This window comes from Lethenteron reissneri, chromosome 37 (genome assembly GCF_015708825.2).
Source record: "Lethenteron reissneri isolate LAM-NWPU_2019-01 chromosome 37, ASM1570882v1, whole genome shotgun sequence".
In the NCBI taxonomy this organism is placed as follows: Eukaryota; Metazoa; Chordata; class Hyperoartia; order Petromyzontiformes; family Petromyzontidae; genus Lethenteron; species Lethenteron reissneri.
Genome location: NC_083815.1, coordinates 4,841,281 through 4,861,646, shown reverse-complemented (window position 1 = coordinate 4,861,646; position 20,366 = coordinate 4,841,281). Strand labels below are relative to the sequence as shown.

General features: G+C 49.1%; 1 protein-coding gene across 1 annotated transcript in view; it reads left to right on the top strand.

Annotated features, from left to right (window-relative positions):
• LOC133351511 (signal peptide, CUB and EGF-like domain-containing protein 2) overlaps window positions 1-20,366 on the top strand; it is a 182,900-nt gene that overhangs the window by 120,955 nt on the left and 41,579 nt on the right. The window contains 3 exon segments of the mRNA XM_061566775.1: window positions 16,533-16,612; window positions 16,614-16,650; window positions 18,212-18,334. Of these exon segments, the coding sequence (XP_061422759.1) occupies window positions 16,533-16,612; window positions 16,614-16,650; window positions 18,212-18,334 (240 nt within the window).

Genomic DNA, 20,366 nt, shown 5'->3' with positions numbered 1-20,366 from the left:
AACGTGTAAATGAGGCACATTGCAGTACCATGACATACGGCTCAAGCCACGAGGTCATGTTGTTCCATTTAAATCGGTGTACATTACCGACTCTTGTACACGGATCAGAAATTGACAAGGAAAATGAATCTGAAAAAGGAGGAGAGAAGCACGGAGATATGTGTGCCCTGAATTTCAGCTGAGAAATGAGTGCAGCACCTGGATCAGGATGACAAAGCAGCGTGCAGGCGTCACACTAACTGTCAGGAAATGCCAAATTGGGCCTGGGCAGGACACGTGGCTAGAAGTGAGACGGTGGGCTGATGGACAAGACCTGTAACAGATTGGTAGCCCAAAGGAGGGAGTAACCAAGATGACACATCCTGGGGGTGGTGATCGATCGGTGAAAAAGAGCCTCATAGCTCATCGTATCTCTCCAGGATAAATAAAGATTCTGATCCTGGGTCAGTTTACGTAGCGGTGTAGATTGTGCCGTCGAAAGAGTCGCGCGGGATGGCACGACGTGGGCAATCCTACAACAAGCAGTGGAATTGAACGTGGCTGTGGATGAATGATAATGACGACACTAATTATAATTTCAACTCGTGACGAGCTGCACAGCCTTCGCTCACTTTCGAATAGAGAGAAAGCAAGAGCGACTCACCAGAGGTGCGAAGGGAGCCAGGCGGAGGGTGCCAATAATTCCCCAAGCTCTGCGGTTCCCTGTGTCATCAGATGTAAACCAATGAATTATGTTTTATACGTGTTGGAGGAAACCGGAGCACCAGGAGAAACCCCACCATCCTATCCCATGTAGATGTAACAGATGGAGTCCACGTTTGCTGTGTCGCCTTCTCCTGGCTGGCCAGGAATTGGCACCTCAACGTCACCTCCACAGTGCTGGATTAAAGGCGTGCATCCACCACTGCCCAGCTATGATGTCATTATACCTAAGTTCTCGATTTTTATTATTAGGAGGGTTCACATGGATCAACTTGTTTTTACGTGTTTTTTTTATTCAATCTTCCTCTGCAAAAGTCATCACTTTTAAACATCAAGGAGAGCGTAAGCTCCGAGTGTGCAGCATGACCAAGCTATTCCAAAAATGCATCACCGCATTGCCCATGAAATCATTTTGAGGAAGCCGGTGTCAGAACGAATTGAATAACACTCTGTGTTGTGCTTTTTTATTTTAATATTTTGTTACGGTCCCCCCGCCCACCAATTTCATCCCCAATTGCACTATCGGTGTCATGTCCCGAGACAAAGCATTCAACGTAGCCCTTGCGTGTTAGAAAACAGCCCACGGAGGCGAATATCAAAGAGCTGCCTCTGGAGATCCCTTCAGAGTGACCTCTGGTCCACACGCAACATTTAGTGAAGGGAGTATCCACAGAGATAGCGCGTAAAGTATGCACTTGATGCATGAGCTACTTGCTTTTGTTTAAGCCAACTCTGACACTTTCCCTAAATGATGGGAAACTCTTCGGACAGAAATTTCATTTCAGGCTGGAAATCAAAGAAGAGTCATACTAATACACGCAAAGGTGATTTTTAGACATCAAAGGCACAATTATGGCCATTGGATCGGTCCTCTCACCGTGCCTTGCACGTCACGTAACATCACCATACCGTGTGTATAATGCCGGCATTCTGTTTTCAAACAACCAACTTGAAGGTATAAAGTATGACTATATATTTTTGACATACATACGTTGCTCTCGGGAAGCTGCCGCGGGTCTAACGGTTAGCGCACTGGACTTGCAATCTCGACGTCGCCAGTTCAACATCTTGAAGCGGCAGCTGAAGCAGATTGGGAGCACGTTTCTTCAAGTCCCACCGCCTCTCTCCAACCCAGCAGTATACGTGGGTTCAGCAACGACTCATGGTTTGGAGAGGTCACGTGTGTTGGTGCGGCAAAGTTTGCTCACTTCCAACTCGATTAAAAACTAAACTAGTTTTATGATAATTGGTTCTTTACCCTTCTATCTGGCAACAAAACTGACACCTTTTTTACAAGGAGTCATGTTTGCATAGACCACAATACCTGCAACCATAATGCAAACAAAAAAACACAACTCTGATAATATATGCACTGTCCTTGAAGTTGATTGGTCCGATAGAAGGGTAAAAAACCAATGATCATATTTTTTTACTGGCAAATGAGGTTCCATTGGTGTAAAATATTTATGTTGTGCATCCCTTTTTTAAGATTTTACTTGCTAGAGAGGAAATGTGTTTTTGTCCGATACATTTTAAATATTTTATTATTTCCCGTCTACGTGACTTTACCGAAAGAACCAATAATATCTAGGGGTCTAGTTGATACGAACCCCGTTTTTGGGGGGCATTGACTCGCATTCGAGGAACTGCGCTAGGAACCCAGCCGCTTGATTTGAATTCCCTGGGCCATTCCATGGCCCACCACGGTGGCGAGCCGATATCCGGACCCACTCCTTGGGGCCGTCGTGCCCCCTTCAAGAAAAAGCGTCACTCCGAATAGTCCGGCGAAATATGGCCAACCATCCCCCCGACGCCCGACATGGAACAAGGGAGGTTCTCAAAGCAACCGTGGATTGAGAAAAGGGCTTTAAATGTATGTATTGCGCTGCTTTATTGTAACGGTCTATGCAAACAAACCAATTATCATATTTTTACTGGCAAATGAGGTTCCCATAGTGTAGATGCTTGCCCCGAGCTCTCATACTCTGATGGTGCATTGTCTTTGAGTTGTGCGCCTTTTGGCGTCATCTGGTCCAACCCATGTGAGACTAGGCTCTAGTCTAAGGAAAGCTGTCTCGGGTGTGGACCAATCAACTTCAAGGACAGTGCACATTTTCAGAGTTATGTCTTTTGTTTGTATTATGACTGCAGGTATTGCGGTCTATGCAAACATGACTCCTTGTAAAAAGGTGTCAGTTTTGTTGCCAGATAGAAGGGTAAAGAACCAATTATCATATTTTTACTGGCAAATGAGGTCCCCATAGTGTATAAACTAGTTTTATTTTACCAGGTAAGGCCCACTGAGCTATGTAGCTCTTTTCAGAAGCGACCTGGCCACAAATGAAATTTCAACGAAGTAGTTTATCATGTGGAAATATAGGGTAACGAAACATACTAAATGCACGTTTCTGAACGTGAAGGCAAAAACCGAAGGACCTGGAGAAAAATCGACGTGACCATCGGGAGAGAGAAATGCAATCTCCAAATATACAGCAGCAGGCGTCAGGGTCGAGATCGAACCCACGACCTCCTTCATACCAGGCGAGGGAGTTAACGTCTCGCCGCCGTGGTGCCAAACTCTTCCAAGAAGTCTGGGCCGGCATGGATACTCAGGCCAAAACCACCGCCGAGATGGGCTCTCAGGAGCTGCCGCTAGTGGAGGCCCTTCCACCAGTATCGGCATGGCCAAGAGCTTGCAAGGGCTGCACCCTTGTTTAACCTCTTTACCTTGCCCTCCGGTAGTTGAGCTGCTCTACGGAGCGTGGCAGCTACCTGGTGGTCTCGGCAGAACAAAGACGTTCGTGCATCCATCGCCGCACAGGAACTCCCAGCGAACGAAGATGGGGGGCGGGAGGGGGGTGTTTGGGACGAAAGGCATCGATCAAAAGTTGTGAAATCGGAGCGTCATGTATGCCAGTGTCTTTCGCCGCGTGCGCCAGCGTAACCGTGACTGCGGATATCCCACGGACGAGCTGTCAAGCGGCGCACTGCCGTGACTGACGCACGAGCGGGAGCGTATTCATTAGGGCTGCCATTCGGTCGGCAGATAGGGGCCCGCCAGTATGGAAGGGGGGGCGGCAGGGGGGGTGCTGGGGGGGCAATGGGGGCAGGGGGTGGAGAGAGAGCTGTCGCGCGAGCGATGGGGCCGCGTCGGCACACAAGGCACTGCGGGTGCTGCCGGCACCCCACTCTCCCTGCTCCTCACCGCCACTCCTCCTTTCATGCCGTCCTCAATAGGGACATGGTTTTTAAGTGGCCCAGTGTGAGAGGCCTGGCAGAGAACCACTCCATTCAGCGGCACATATATATACACACACACAAGTAGATGATTCATTATACTTTTCACCGTTGCTACCAGTCACGAAGCGATGCTGCCGTGATGGAACAGTGATTATTGAGGCCACCACCGGTTTGATCTCCCGGCGTGGCAGGTAAAACGATGGTGGGGTATGGTGTGATTGCTCCCACCTTTCCTGGGATGTCTGGCCAGCGTGAATGAGTTGGCCAAAGTACACTCGAGCCCAGTGTTCTTCACCAATTTTCAGAGGGGGGCCACATCAGCGGTGTGAGGGTTGCCACACCACATGCAAGGGGTGTTGTCGCATTTGTGTATTGCCGGGCGTCGCAAATCAGGCGCCGCACTAAAGGCCACCATGGGCCACCAAGTGGCCCGTGGCCCTTGCAATGAAGAACACTGCTCTGTGGAGTGAGCAAGTAATTGCAGAGCTGCACCTTTACCCTACGTGTGTCACTGAGAACGCTGCTGGACAACATCATCATTATGCCCTTTGTTTATCCACGACAGCTTTGTAAGCTTATCAGTAAAGATTAAAATGTGTATTATGTTGGGCTTCAATGCTAAATTGGCGACGTGTTTTATGACATCAGTCAGCATAGTGATACTTTTATCCAGAAAAAGCCTCATTCGGGTCTTAGTCCAGTACTAGTTTTCAGGAGGCTCCTGCACGTTTGGCCACTGCCGTCGATAAGTGTTCCGGCGTGTTTACGGAAACCAAGTAGGCAGAGAAACCCCGCGCATGCGCAGGGGATTGCGCTCAAAGCTCCACACAGGTGGATTTCAGCTGCTGCTCTGCTTCCATCTCCTGGCCAAGCCCCCTCCAGAGTGCTGGATGGCAGGAACGCACCAGCGCACAAGGGTATCAAGGCAAAAGGAGCGGCCCCTGCAATTATTCGCTCACACCACTGCTGGCCGAAGGGCCTCCACTAGAGGGAGTTCTAGGGAGCCTCTCTAAGAGGGTATTTGGCCTACTCCTCCACGGTGGTCAGACATCTTGGAAGAGGTCGGAGTACCCACACTTTATCCCACCACGCGTGATTTGTTAACCGCGGTGGGAGTGGTGGGGGGGGGAAGGAGGGGGGGGTGGAATTAAGAAACTGGCACCGTTGTTTCAATTGCCGTGCCAAATGGGGATTGAATCGAACCGCTGTCCTCTGGATTCCAAGTCCAGTGCGCGAGGCATTGCGCTGCCAGCAGCATTGACGCCCGTGTAAATGTTGTGTTTGTGGTGGGTGACATGAGCACTCTACCATACGGCGCTTGCCCACCCCCCCGCCCCCTCGGTGTCTTCTCACCTGCGAGCGTTGGCGGTGTTTCCCGTGGCACTGATTGAAGCCGCGTGTGCTCGCGACCACCTGATCGGTTATCCATCATGAACTATACAGTCAAATGGCTACTAGTTGTATAAACGCCCGGGGGACGTGTCTGTAGTTTAGATTTATGTGCGTTCGGACTTCCCCGCTCATTCCTTTCATGACCCAGCAAAGATTTTTTCTGCTAAAATGGTTGTTTCCGATCTTTATCTAACATTCAACCCCATCAATTCTCTTAAGCATATCCAGGGTATCCTTGGCACAAAAAAAGCCAACTTATTTCCATTCTTTTGAGACTTGCGCACCGGTTAAGTTATGTGTCCCTTTCATGCATCAACTTGAGCCAGAACATTCTATCGCTGCGCAGCACGGATAAGTGGTAGGAGGTGGTGGTGGTGGTTGTTGGGGAGTAGGAAAAGAAGGTCAATAATAAAGTGTTTTCTGGCACCAATCTCCTGTTTATCGCCCAAAGCCAGTGTAGGAAATTCCACATTAATGTGATGTGGCAGAGTTAATGCATCGGACAAATAACCTGTCGGGATCCAGTGGCTAAGGTGATGGGTTATTAGTTAGGCATGCAGCAGTATGCATTAACAGTAGGACCGCGTGCAAGTTCCTATCTCCCGCTCATGAGCCTCAATATTCAAGTTTATCTTTTCACACACAATCTAGCCATTTGCCAGAGGAATACATCGGTGAGCAACTTCCCACAGAATAGTGCTTATTTTATTGACCCGAAGGAGATGATGGGCCGAGTTGGGACTTGAACTTGTGACCTTGTGAGTGGAGCTGTTGACCAACTGTGCTACTCGGTCAGCGGAGTTGGGTTGAGAAAGGAAAGTAGTGGATGTAAGGCCTGTACTCCTATTGAGTGTTGATCTTTGATTTATTTTCTTCTTAGGAAACATATATAGTATGAAAAAATTGTTTCATTATTGGTGAAATACTGGCGCGACTGCAATAGCAGTTAAGCTAAAAGCCACCTATTTGGTTTAGACAGATCAAAAATATAATACATTTACATTAATTTTTTAATCTCATTTATTCGCACACGTGCACACGAAGAACCTCCGTACAGTCTTAACAAACTGTTGGTGCAAGTGCAGTTGGCAAGTGTCTATGACGGCCGGAACAGCACGTGAGGGTTGGGTGGCAGGCACCTTACCTCCCCGTGCTGATGTTTACACACCACACCAGGTACTCATTTAAGACTGAGTCGACCTGGGGGGGTGAGCCCAGAGCCGGTTGGGATAATCGTCATGAGCGACAATCGAACTCGGGGCCGCCGGGTTCGTAGCGCAGCGCGATAACCGCCGCACTACCGCCCCCCCCTCGCAAACCCAAAGACGCAGAGACAAAGAGACACACGCAAACTGAGCAATTGCACGTGCGCCGGTGGGTTTTTTTTCTCCTCCTTTTCTTTAAGCGTGCATTCTGGGTAAACGTGCACTTCAGAGTTGAAAGCCTGTGGCGGTGAACGCGCACGCACACACGGACACGGACGTGCACGCACGGCCTGACGTGTCTCTCTTCGGCTCGTGCCGCGTGAGAACGCGCGCACACCGGGCCTCCTTTCACTCGGCACGGCGCTTTGAAAGAAAGAAAGAAAAAACATCTAAAAAAATTCGTAGGTGATGCTCCAATGAGCCGGATTTCCGACCCCCCCCTCTGCCCACCCCCCTACCCCCCATTCAGCCCATGCCATGCCTTAGCGCACACGTGTGTTTTAAACACGCCTGAAGACGGATACCGAAAGCGCTGCCGCTGTGCTGTTCGTTAAAGACTGGTGAACTAGAAGTGGAGGTGGTGACGGGGGTGGGGGGATGGGGGATGGAACGGGGTGGAGGGGAAGGGTGGTGCCGTAGTGCAGGCGGGGGTTAAGGTGATTTACCCAGCGAGATTGGCCTCCTATTGTGCGCCGTGCATCTGGCTCGGCTCACAAGGTTCACGGGGCGCCTGGAGAGGCGCTGAACTCCTCCTCCCCCCCCCCTCTTGTTTTAAAACAAACAAGCCCGCAACCCGGAGCTCAAAGGGACTCGACCCCTCTTTTCTTTACCCCACTTCACCCACCTACCCCCCTCCTCCTCCCACCTCCCTCCCACCCCTGGTGCCCTCTCTATCTCGGCAGCGTCGTGGTAAGCTGTCTTGGCCGGCCCGGTCTGGCCCAGGCTGGCCTCTTAAGTCCAAATTTGAGCGAAACTGCATGACCCCACTGCCTCCTCCACCTTTTTCTGCCTTGATTTAAGTCGTACATTCTCTCCACCCCCCCCCCCACCCCCGATTTTGTTGCGCGATCGATTTTTCTCGCCGCGGTTTAATCAGTGTGCCCACTCTAATTATCCAGCTTCCCTCACCCCCTTTCCCCGTCTCTCTCGGCGTTGACGTCACCCTGTCTGACGTTCTCCTTTCCTTTTTTTTGTCCGTGCATCCGTTCATCTGCAGCGAACGCAGTTTAGACCCATCCTTGTGATTGTTGAATCATCGATACCTTTCGGCGTGCGCCGCTCGCGGCAGTTTTGGCGCCGCCGGATTTCATCACGCCGCTGTTGGGTAGCGGAGAGCGCGCTGAGCTTGCAGTGCGAAGAGTCATAAGTTCAATTCGATCTTCCTGCGCGGCAGTTGAAAAAAATGGTTGTGAGTTCATTCAAACGCCCCGCCTGGCCCAAATCAAGTACGCCACGGTTCATTGATGAACAGGCCGTGCCAAAGCTCGTCCACGATGTCTGGCCAGCGTGGAAGAGGAGGCCAAAATCATCTCTTCGGGGGGCTCCGTTAAGTTCCCCCGTTGTGGAAGGACTGCCACGAGCAGTGAAATGAGCAAGCGACTTGCAAGGCTGTGCACCTTAACCAGGAACCGGAATGAGAGGAAGACCTAACAGAGAAATGGCTTGACGACATAAGAAATATGTGCCACTATCTACTCGAGCATATTGGCACAAGGCAGAAGAAATTGGGAACAAATGACGAAATGTGCAGCGGAAACATGCGGGCGATCTGGCCATGGATCGTGTTGATGATGACGATGACCTTTGCCGCTGTAAGCTGCTGGGTGCGTGCGTCCGTTTGGCTACAGCTCACTCCAGAAACACTCTCGTGCAATGTGTTCACCGCTTCCATGAAACGATTATCGTAAGAAACAAAAATTGCAAATGGCAAAAAGGGAGCACGTCGCCTCGACTCATTTTCTTGACGTGTGACGCATATTCGATTTCTCAACTTCGCCTTTACACCGCACAAAACCGTTTCTATGGCTACCAAGCTGCCCCCCCTACGTCCCGCTCCCCATTGAATGTTTGGTCAAATATTTGTGCCGTTGGACCAGAGTCGGGGACCCGGTAAATTTGCAAACATGCCTTGGAAGACGTAGTGCCTCACGTGGCAGGGCGCCACGGTGGCTAGGATATGTTAACTATCTCGCCTGGTATACAGGAGGTCGCGGGTTCGATCCTGACCCTGACACCTGCTGTATATTTGGAGTTTGCGCGTCTCTCTCACCATGGTGACGTGGATTTTTATCGGGGCCCACCGGTTTTTCTCTCCACATTTAGAAACGACGTGCGTTCATAATATTTGGCTGCTATACATTTCCACGCGATGATCCACTTTATTTAGCTATCATTTGTGGCCAGGTTGCTTCTGAAAAAGACCTATATAGCACAGAGGGCCTTTCCTGGTAAAATAAAAAAAATGGTTTAGTTTAGATGGCAGCATGAAGGAGGTTGGGGGGGGGGGGCACTGAACCAGTTGGAGGTGACAACGTTGTGAGGAGAGAAGCGGGTAAACAGCCCTGTGCGTGTGCACCTTCAGGGGACTTAAGGACGCTAGTTTTTTGACTAATAGAACAGCTTTGGCTCATGCAGATTATAGTCCATGGTGATGTAAAAAAAAAACACCGTAACTTTTTCCCGAATCTGGATTGTTTCGGCCGGCCTGTGGACTACTTGTTCGGACATATTTAGGCGCGGGGAATTTGGATACGTTTGAAAAATGACCAATTTATACTTAAGGAAGAAAATAAAAAAAATGTGCGGCGCTACGTTTCTTTACGTCGTCTTTTAAGCGGAGTGATAAATTTCAAGTACCTAAGTACACAGTTGGCAAGCCGTAGCGCCGATCATGGAAAAGCAAAGCGGATTGGTCGAACACACGTGGCTTGCTTTTGGCCTTTCCTCGGAGTTGCCAAGGCCGTGTTCTCTGGGTTATTATTGTAAGAAATCAGATTTGACACGAACCAAATCTAAAGCAACCCTCGGCAAGTTGCGTCGACTCCAAATATGTCAGCCCCAATAGAACGTTTGACAATAACAGCAGCCGGTTTGAGAGGAAAAGTGGCAAAATGTTTGTGTTCGTGTGTTTGTTGTTGTTGTTGTACTTTTCTCCTCCCCATGAGTAAATAATTCCACGCCGAGTGTGCAAATGACCGCATCTTTTTGTAGCCCCCCCTGTCCTTGGTAAAGTATGAAATGATTAATTAATTAATTTTTGGGTAACAGTGCCATTACAATATTCAGGGCTGTAATTCGTACGTATGTTGAACTTCTTTCGCGCCGTACGTAACCAACCATGCTAATTGGGGGTGCGGGGTTATAATCGCATTATTTTGACGGATTGATTCATAACATAGTAGTAAATGTAGCAGCCTCTAGTAGCTGCAGAGGGTGACATGAATCCCTTCCATGTGAATTGAAAAATATAAAATCTTGCATGTGCGATTAAATACACATATCATGAGCTAGAAGAATCAATAAACGAACTGTTGTTACACCCTTATTAAAATGTTAAAATTAATTACAGCCTTTTGTCTATGAACGTTTTCCTATGCCGTGTTGCCCATGGGGGTATTTGGCCATACATCACCACGCTGGTCCGTGCAGGTTGGTGAAGGAGGGAGCCCAGGACTAGTTCAAATATCACTCGCCACTGACGTTAGCCGTGGCTGGGAATCATACTCAGGTCACCGGCATAATGGTCATTTATAATAACTTAAACTTGTAACGTGCTGCACAGCATAGCTCACTCTCGAAGACAGAGGAAGACTCAGAGGCATAGGTAAGAATCACAAATAGGAAAGGCAGCCACATCTTCTTGATTCTTTCGGTAAAGTCACGTAGAAGGGAAATAATAAAATAATACAAATAAAATATAATAGAATAATTCTCACGACGTTTCGGCCACAACGCAAGCAGCCGTCCTCAGGTGAAGAACAGGTTCAGACGCTGTCTTCCCGTCTGTCTTCCCGACAGCCCTGTTCTTCACCTGAGGACGGCTGCTTGCGTTGTGGCCGAAACGTCGTGAGATTTTTTTTTATTATGTTTTATTTTTATTATTTTATTATTTCCCTTCTACGTGACTTTCCCGAAAGAATCAAGAAGATGAATCCCTGCAGTCACGAAAGCTTTAAATCGAAACGCAGCCACATGTCGAGCCATCGCCTAGCTCCTCCCAAGCTCTGCAGTCCCCTATACATGAAGATGTAATCAGCCGATTAACGAGTGTTGACGCATTGAGGAAAACTGGTGCACCGGGGGAACATTAACCCCACGTGCTAGGGTGCAACACTCTATCCCCATGAACACGGAACAAGCGGAGTTACACATTTACTGTGCCACATTCTCCTGGCACGCCAGCGAATGGCATCTCTGTGTTTCGCGACGTTCGTGTGATCCGCCGTCCCTCGTAGTTGCACAGCTCCTCCAGGATGCTCAACCTCTCCACCGTCCCCCTTCCCGTCGACTTCTCGTGACGATTGTTCCTCTCGGTGGATCGTCGTGGAAGCCACGGCCGTGCTTCAGCGTGCACTGCACAACACTCGTATCGATTGGTGTAGTTCTGAGCTGTTGGTGAAATTTCCACATTCCTCTGGTGATGATCGGTCTATTCACGGGAGAAGAAGAAAAAACATCACTGTTGACTTCTCACCCAGTGACACTGACCAGGTCCATTCTGTTTACCATGGAGGGATGAGGGGCTTACCCTGCACTGACTGGCCAGAATGTGGCTGATATTGTCTGATCAATTACAGTGCTGAGATTTGATCTTTTGTTATTTATTGCATTGCTAAAGATTGACCCACTTAAGTTTAATCATTTTCACCCAGAATTCTAAGTCAGTGCTTACTGTTCGTTTATTTTGTAATTTATTGCATTGCTAAAGATTGACCCACTTAAGTTTAATCATTTTCACCCAGAATTCTAAGTCGGTGCTTACTCTTAGTTTCTTCCCCAATGCATTCCAATCGTTCAGCTTACATTCGCCCTATCGACAAATCAGCCTTGGCAGTGCTCAAGCTCGTCAGAGCTCGGAAGATAAGCAGGTGTGAGCCTAGTTAGTCATTTGATGAGATACTGCCTGGGAGTGATAAGCATTGCAGGCTTGGGTTGTGAGGTTTTCAGCAGAGCATGGCAGTCGTGTTTTTTTTGTGCGGATCTTTAGGTGTGACCCCCCCCCCCCCCTTCGTATGTGTGATGTTTTTTTTGGTTTCTCAGGAATCTCTGATGAATTTATTTTCACACGAAATCAGATACTGGTTTATTGGCATTGGCCAAATTTCTGAACGTAGGACCATACCGAAAAAGATATTCAAGACTCATTTAGGCTTCCTTGGGTACACAAAGGGCATTATTATTTTAATTATCATGACTAATGGTAACATCACATCGCCATTGCAACATGCTAATGCTTCTAATACACGTATTAATATTAGCAGACATGTTGTATACATCTTCTATGCATTTGCTAAATATGGCTACTTTGAAAAAGTTCTTCGAAAGGCACTTAAAGTTGAGTACTTTGTTTTAGTGCTGTTATTTCTCAAAATTCAGGTACCTTCTATAAATCACATATCGGCCATTTTCTGTTTGTTCAATCTCTATCTTCAACGAAGCAACATCCAAAATACTGGCCACCGAAAAGTAACAACTTGGGGCATAAATGATTAATGAATTCCGTTAAATCGATGTAACCCAATTATAGACGATGGCTGATGTCTTCCAGATAGTCTGATGGAGGAGTGGGGGAGAATGGTGAGATTACCAGACCTTGTGGATTACTGTCCCAAAAAAGAGGAGTCTTCTCTAATCCCCCTCATTTTTCACTCAACCCGTTTCGTACATTTCTGAAGTGCAGGTAAATACCACTCTGCAGCGCAGCACAACACGGCAAGCGATGTGCAGCGCACACACCAGAGGTCGCAACCAGGTACCCGATACCCGTACCCTACCCGATACCCGGCTACCCGTACCCGGCCGGGTACGGGTACGGGTAGCCGTTTGCGACCCTGGTGCGGCCGGGTATGGGTACGGGTAAGGAATCAAAACCCGTTTGCGACCTCTGGCACACACTCCCAGATCGTTTCCCGCATTGTATATTTTTTGGGAATGCTGACCGTTGGGCTTTTTGAGCAGTTTTGCAGTCACCCAGCAAATGGCAACTTGATCAAACCTTTCGCGTGACCTTCTGTTTTTACACAGTCACTGAGCACAGGTGCAAAGGGCTGAAACTTGAAGTGCCGATAATACTCCTTGGCAGTTGTGGAATTAAACACCGCTCTCGCCAGCGCGTTTAAGCGTAGTTCTCTCCACTCGCGGGATCGTGAGGTATTCTTCTTCCTATGACACCACCTGGTACTTTGGTCATCAGAGGTGGCTTCCTTAGAAGGTGGTGCTGCGTTGTCGAGATTCATTCTATTACCACCACATCATCATCATCACGTGTCACCCCTAATCAACAGCCGTGGATTTCCATCTCTTGCTGTCCCTCATCTCTCTCTTGTCACATGCTGCAGGTTCCCTTGTGAACCAATACACCTCAATATGTGTGTTGGGTACTCACACCTTTGTCTCCCTGATTCGCACTAGTAATGAACATGTTCGCCAAGCAGCCCTGTTCTTATCTCATTAATATCGCCCAAAAAAAAACATTCCCTATCAAAACTAGGTGGACATGGACAAGACACGTCTTGAGAAGAAATGGTGGAGACTAATAACATAATTACTGCTAAATGAGGGAACACACACGCCAATACACCCACTGTGGAGATGGAGTGATGAAATCAGTTTGTGTGCTGGCATTAGATGGATTGTTGTTGCCAGACCATGAGTAATGGAAACAGCTTTGGGAGAACTGCATCCAGCAGTGGCTAGATCAAGGCTGATGATGATTGCTTTTACCGTTGTAAGTTTACAGCTTTGCATTTATCTTTGTAATAGTGCTTCATTTGTCATTATTTTAAATCCTCGCCGCTTGTTTTCAGCATTCTCCTTAAACCCTATGGGTGCTCGCACCTCGTCCGAGACGTCTGACCAGCGTGGAAGAGTAGGCCAAATACCCTCCCGAGGGGTCTCTTTGGAGCTCCCTCTATCGGAGACCCTTCCACCAGCAGTGACCATGAGCAAGTAGCTGCAGGGTTGTATATTTATCTCGACTTGGTGCAGTTGTACCAATGGTCCCCGTCACTGAGTTACGTGCGTAGCGTCGCAAGCAATGCGAAGGCAATGTGAAGATGTCAGTGTCCGTGCGACGGTGGTGCTGCGGTTCATCACGGCGTAACCGTGGTACAGCGTCTTATTCAGACAGAGCTTTTGTTGGGGCAACAATGCTTCTAAATTTGGCATCGATGGCCAATCACCGAGTCGGCGTTACGCAAGTTCTAAGATAGATTGGTTAAAGTGCTCTGCTGGCTGACGTTGCTCCATTAGCGCATTCCTACTTCTTTGGCGAAGGAAATAAATAAAAACGAAAATAGTGTGAGCAACGACGTCACAGTGTGAAGCGGGAATGAAAGTGGTGCGCTGACAGCTCTTGGGCAGCGCCCCGCGCGCTCGCCTGCCTTTGGAGGATTTCCAATTGTTTGTGCGATGTGGTTAACGGTCTTGACGTTAAATCAGGCAATTGACTCGTTCAGCTTTGGCAATCAGCGCACCGCTTCATTTGGAGGAGTGCTTTAATGGGGTTCCCTGCCATCTGGCAAACGCCGTCCGTGCGCAACCTTTGCCGGGCCGGTGGTTTGGTCCCCGGGAAGACTTAAGGATTATCCGGAGCAGCAGCTTCCTCAATAAGAGGGCAATCTTGGAAAAGGGAGGATAGGTGGCAGCTCGAGTGATGGCCCGGGTCTGGCAAGGGTTACCACCTCTGAGGTGCAAAAAAAAAATACGGAACATATCACGGGAAGAAGGAATAAGTACACGTACCAAAACAACAAAAAAAACCACAACTTTTAACGTTAAATGTTCTGGTCAAGGCAAACAGATTTCCCAGGACTGTGACCTCTCTGAGCAAAGAGGGCGATCCTGAGAAAACCAGGATGGGTGACCACCCTCGGCCATACCCCGTCCACCAATGTCTCCCGTTCCTCTTCGTCGCCCGGTGCCCCCGAGGCCTCGCTTGGGCAGACTCGTGGCTGCTGCTGCCCCCCCCCCCCCCTCTCTCCGTGTTGTTGGTTTAGCGTCCGCAGAGTGGCACGCCACCACCACATTTAGCAACCGTGTGCCAAGATCCCCTGCGGATTTCTTACAAAATATTTTCGGCGTTGACATTTTGGAAATCATTTAAAATAGATGCCCGATTTCATTTATTATTTATTTCAGTTTTTTTTTACAACCCCCCCCCCCCCCCCCCACTGCACCACGAGCCCAGCAAACTTGAGTTTGATTCCCGGCCATGGCTAACATCAGTGGCAAAGCGGTAACATAACTTGTTCTGGGCCGCCACTTGGTCAACTCGATCTTAAATGCGTACCTGATTCTGTGCGTGTACATCAGCAACGTGGATACAAAGGCAGCCAGGTGATTGCCACACCACACCGTCGTGCACCGTGTCAACCTTCATAGGTGTTCGCTAACAGCGCCTGCCCCAGCAGGCGATATAGGTATGCGGGGAGTTTTAGCCATTGCACGTGTGGAAGTTGTGGCACAGTGGTTGGCACACTGCGCTGCAATCTCGGTGACCTGGGCTCAATCCCTGACCATGCACGTCATGGTGAATGCGGCCTAGAACGAGCACCTCATGTTAATATGATGAGACTCGTCATGGGATGGGCAGCTAAAGCAGAGGGCACAACCACTGTGGAGATGAAGCAATGAGATCCGTCCTTGTGCAGGCACGAGATGGAAGATATCAGCAGGGATGGAGACGATGCCGAGAGCCTTCATCCAGCAGTGGATAAACAATGGCTGATGATGATGAGTCTCATCATGGATAGCAGCACTGGGAGCGTGTACATATGGCGGGGCGTGCTTCTGGCTGCAAAGTCTCCTCGCATGCTGTGCCAGCCTGAGTAGATAATCACTAACAGCACTTGTCCTGGCGTTCTCTTAATGCTACGGAGGGATTCGCCGTGGTTCAGCATGCACAGTTGCCACGTGCGGGCACACGGGGAACGGGAAAACAAAACATCCCAGGATTCCCGTTGGAGTGGCTCTGCACGGGCATCGTTTCGCGCAGGAATTCCTGCCTGACGTTGTACTCTTTTTGAAAAGTTGTAGCGAAAAAAAATCTAGGTCACTGTAAACATTCAGCCGGGCTTTGTTCCCAGGCGAGTGTGCAAAGTAGGCGTGCGTTGCGTGCGAGTGTGCACGCACTGTTTGCTTTGCACAGCGAAGACCTTGCACAGTGGAGGATCAAAAGCCTCCGACGAATGTTTGGGGCGTGCGGCGGTGGTTCACGGGGCGATTCCGTTTGGCCCCCCCGTTGATTGGGACGCGGCCGCCGTGTGGCGGTTCGCGCGCTGCACTTGCAATGCAGAGGCCGCCGCTTCGATTTGATATCGTGGCACGGCGGTCGAAAGAATGTCATGTTACGTGTTGAACTTCTTTCGCACCGTACGTGGCCGACCGTGCTAATCGGAGGTGTGGAGAACACTGGTGCGGGTTGCTTGTGGTGAGGTAAAGTGCGGGTACTCCAATCTCTTCCAACCTCTTCTGCCCAGTGTGGAAGAATAGGCCAAAACACCCTGTGGAGGGGCTCTCCAAGAGCTCACTTCGCAGACGCCCTTCCACCCAGATTGATGTTGACAATTTCACCTTAACCTATGCACCTCTACCTTGTGCATGCAACTCCGAAATCCGTCGTAGAACAACACAGGTGTGTGGAAATCCTCAGCGTTGGATTCCTTTCTACCCGCGTTAGGATTTTCATCCGCAATAATTCCATTCCCCCCACCACCACCACCACCGTCCCATCCCGTCCCTTGTACTTCTCCGGTGTGTTTCCCTTGCACGCAGATATCGACGAGTGCTCGTTTGACCGCGCGTGCGATCACACGTGCATCAACTACCCGGGCAGCTTCGAGTGCCGCTGCGATCCGTGGCTACACGCTCTACGCGCTCACGCACTGCGGAGGTAAAAGCTCGCCGGTGATGTCCAGGCCCCCGCCGACCGACTGCGCCGTTGCGTCACCGTGGGCTTCAGGCGACCGGGAGGCGATGAGACGGAGGGCGGCGGGGGCACGAGCGCTACGCTGGACGTAGAATCATCTGTCGCTCTTAACTTGCCCTTTCTGCGCAGGTGTGCCGTGCCGTTAAAGTGCAAGTCTCGGCTGTAGGCACCGGTTAAATTCACACCCGATTAAAAAAAAATTCTCCCGAATGCTGCTAATGCTAGGCCTGGCGTAAGCGTAAGGCACTACCACTAGATTACAAAGGACACCTGTCTATAATAAACCTATACGTTTGTACCATATATTTCTAGAATCGTATGCTCGTGTTCATAATGTATAAATACCAAAATACTAATTTTTATTTAAAGCTTTGATTTAAAGCTTTGATTTAAATACAATTATGAAGACGAAGTAATTAAGATGGATGTTGCATTCCGGACGGTTTTCGGCCGGAATTTAAGAACTGAGTATAAATAATTCAATCTGGCTGCCATGCCTCTCTGTGCTTGAAGAAGGGACATAGTCCGAAACGTCGGCCTACCGCTGCATATGCTTTTATTGCGTTACAAGGTGCTGTTAATGATTATCAGTGGCGAGATATTTTGGTCTGGACTTATGGCTGAGCAGCACTGGCAAGGCAGCCCCTAAAGTTTAAAATTGTCGTAGTTCCGCCCGATCACATCCAACGACGATGCACTAATCCTTGAACAGCGAGTACACAGGCGAGAGCTGTATCGTAAGCGTAATATTAAGTTGTTACAATTATGTATTATGGAGTACAGTCTCTCATTCTCAGAAAATGTTATACAATTAAAAAATATAACGTTAGATGAAGGCCTCCCCATGCCATTGTCGGTCATGGTGGTTGTTAGACCATACTTCAACACGCTTGTCAGTGGCGTGTTGGTGATAAGTATGGCCCACCACTGAATTAGATATCACTGATCGCCGATGTTAGCCTTGGCCAGGAATCGAACACAGGTTGCTGGTGTTACAGCATCGCCTGCTAACTAGGGCGCCACCGCTCCCATATTCACGAAAAACCTACGCTGCGGGAAAATAAAATGTTTCTCTGCAGGCCTGTTGGCACGAATGCTCGCTTTGTAACAATTGTCAAGTCAATTCACTTTTGCTTTTGCTTAAACACGCGATGCCTTTCTGGCACAAGTCTGCCAATCAAAGTGCCGCCGCATTCGTACTCATGAAGATAAAAAAACTAAATAGAGACAATTCTATGCGGTGAGAAAAATATAAACTTATCTTTAGTTGTTTAAAATAGTAGTTGTGGTTGGGAGTTAAAGTTGTTGTACTTTCAAAGCTCCGAAAAAAAACGAATTACGATACCATCAAGCGAAGCGTCTCTCTGGAAAGCTGCTCGCAAAATAAAGGGGGGCGAGAGAAAACGAAAGAATGGAACGAAAGCTGTAAAAAAGAAAATCAAATCACTTTCATCGAGCCTCCCAGAAGAACGGTCGATAAGTAATTTGTCGCGTGGCTGTTGCTCTCGTGTCGGGCGTCTCGCAGACGTGGACGAATGCAGCATCAACAACGGCGGCTGCCAGCAGCAGTGCGTCAACGCTCCAGGCAGCTTTGATTGCCGCTGCTGGGCCGGCTACAGGCTGCACTGGAACAAGAAGGACTGCATCGGTGGGTGACGCGTGCGTGGGATGTGTTTGCGTGTGTTTGCGTGCGTGTGTGCGCGTGTGTGCGGGTACGTGTGGGGAGCGGTAGTGTAGCGGGTTCGATTCCCGCTCAGCGGCCACCAACACCATGTGAAGATTATCTGAACCGGTGCTGGGCCTCCCCTAGATCGACTCAGTCTGAAATGAGTTCTGGTGTTGTGTGTCAACATCGCCAATGGGGAGACAAAGGCGGTCGGGCGTGGTGCTGGCCACCCACACCCTCGTGTGGCGTGCCGCCCTTTATAGGTGCAACACTAACAGCACTTGCCCCTATAGATTGTTAAGGCTGCACGGTGGATCTTTGTCTTTGTGCGAGCACAGGGCAGCGACCACACAGGTAGCAAACAGGGAGAGCCGCTAAGGTGCTGGGATACTTAATTAAATATTGTAAATACGTACATTTTAAAAATCGCGTTTTTCAAATTATAGTTTTGTTCGGACTTTTTATGTAATATGCTTACACTTGTATGCTGGCTGCCTTAGCTAAGTCACACTCTCCAGCAGTTGATTGACAAAAGGGATGTACGTAGAGTGAGACCTTTTAGAGCCAAATTAAATTACGGAGCAGCGCAGCTCTGCATGTTCGAGAATGGCCCACAAAAGCAGATATCACAGAACTACTGCTTGCATCCCTGCAATGCTACTCTGGTTCACACAGTGGGAAGGCTACACTTCCCCACTCAACCTGCCACTGAGAATAACATTTCTCACACGACTCTCAAACCGGTAGCATTAATTAGCAGGGCTGAAATGTAGCTAAATTAAGTGCGGAAGCAGATTTAATATAATGGTTTGTTTTCGTGCAGGCATTTAGTGACCAGAGTGAGACCCATCAACCCACAAACTTGGAAATCCAGATTAAGCACAGGTAGCTGCGGTGGTGAGACGTTAACTACCTCGCCTGGTATACAGGAGATTGTGGGTTCGATCCCGACCCTGTGACGCCTGCTGTATATTTGGAATTTGCACGATCTCCCCGTAGTCGCGTGGACCTTTCTCTGGGCCCACCGGTTTTCCCCTCCATATTTCAAAACAAAATGCATAGAGAGTATTCGGCTGCTATCAATTTCCACTTCGTTGGGCTATCATTTGTGCGTTGGCCAGGTCACTTCTCAAAAAGAGCTACATAGCTTAGTGGAGCCTTGCCTGGTAAAATAAAAAAAATTGTTTCAAATAGTTTCACCCCCACCCCCGGTTCCCTCACCTCTGCCCGTTGCTTTTCTCCCGGTATGTTCATTATCTCCCCCCCCTTACCCTTTTGCCCTCCCCATGTAAACCTCCAAGGCCCCTGCCGTGTCCAACTCGGGGAGGGGGGGGGGGCTGTAGATCGCTCAATATTCTGCCCCCCCCTCCCCTCCGTACGGTGATCGGCGCTTTGTATCGGGCTCGCGTTGAGTGCTAAACAAAAGCAATAGAATCATTATGCAGCGTGTAGTTTCACATTTTCCAGCTTTATTCGCGCGCAGGACGGCCTGCGGTGGCTTGCCATCTGCCTTGTCGGTAAAAGTGTGTGAACACCGCTGCTGCTGCTGATGTTACGCACCCTGCACGAGCTGACGAACAGCTTTAGCTCCCCTCCCGGATTGGGCCGTGCATCTGCTCGACGGTCCTGCTCTCTGTTGAAGACACGTCTCCAAAAACGTATCTGCCTCGGATAGCAAACTATGACGATAAATATGCTACGAGTCCCCGTAGAAATGCTTTAAGGATCGCGCTCAAACCGTAGAAAATCACGTGGAGCGCTTCCATCTGGCCTCTCGTGTAGCTCGTGGGCTTTTGAATATTTTCGAGAAAGGAGCAATTTCTGCAACGTTTCTGTTGTTGGAGCTTGGCTCAAGTGGTGGCCTATTGCAAGCAAAGACGTCGGCACGTGCAAAGATAAAGCGTTGGAGTCAGAGTTTTCTTTTAGATTCGGCTGTTTCCCGTCGCGCGTAGGTTTGAACGTTAAATGTGAAGCTGTTGCTTAGCAAAGCATTTGCTCCGATTATAATCCTGCT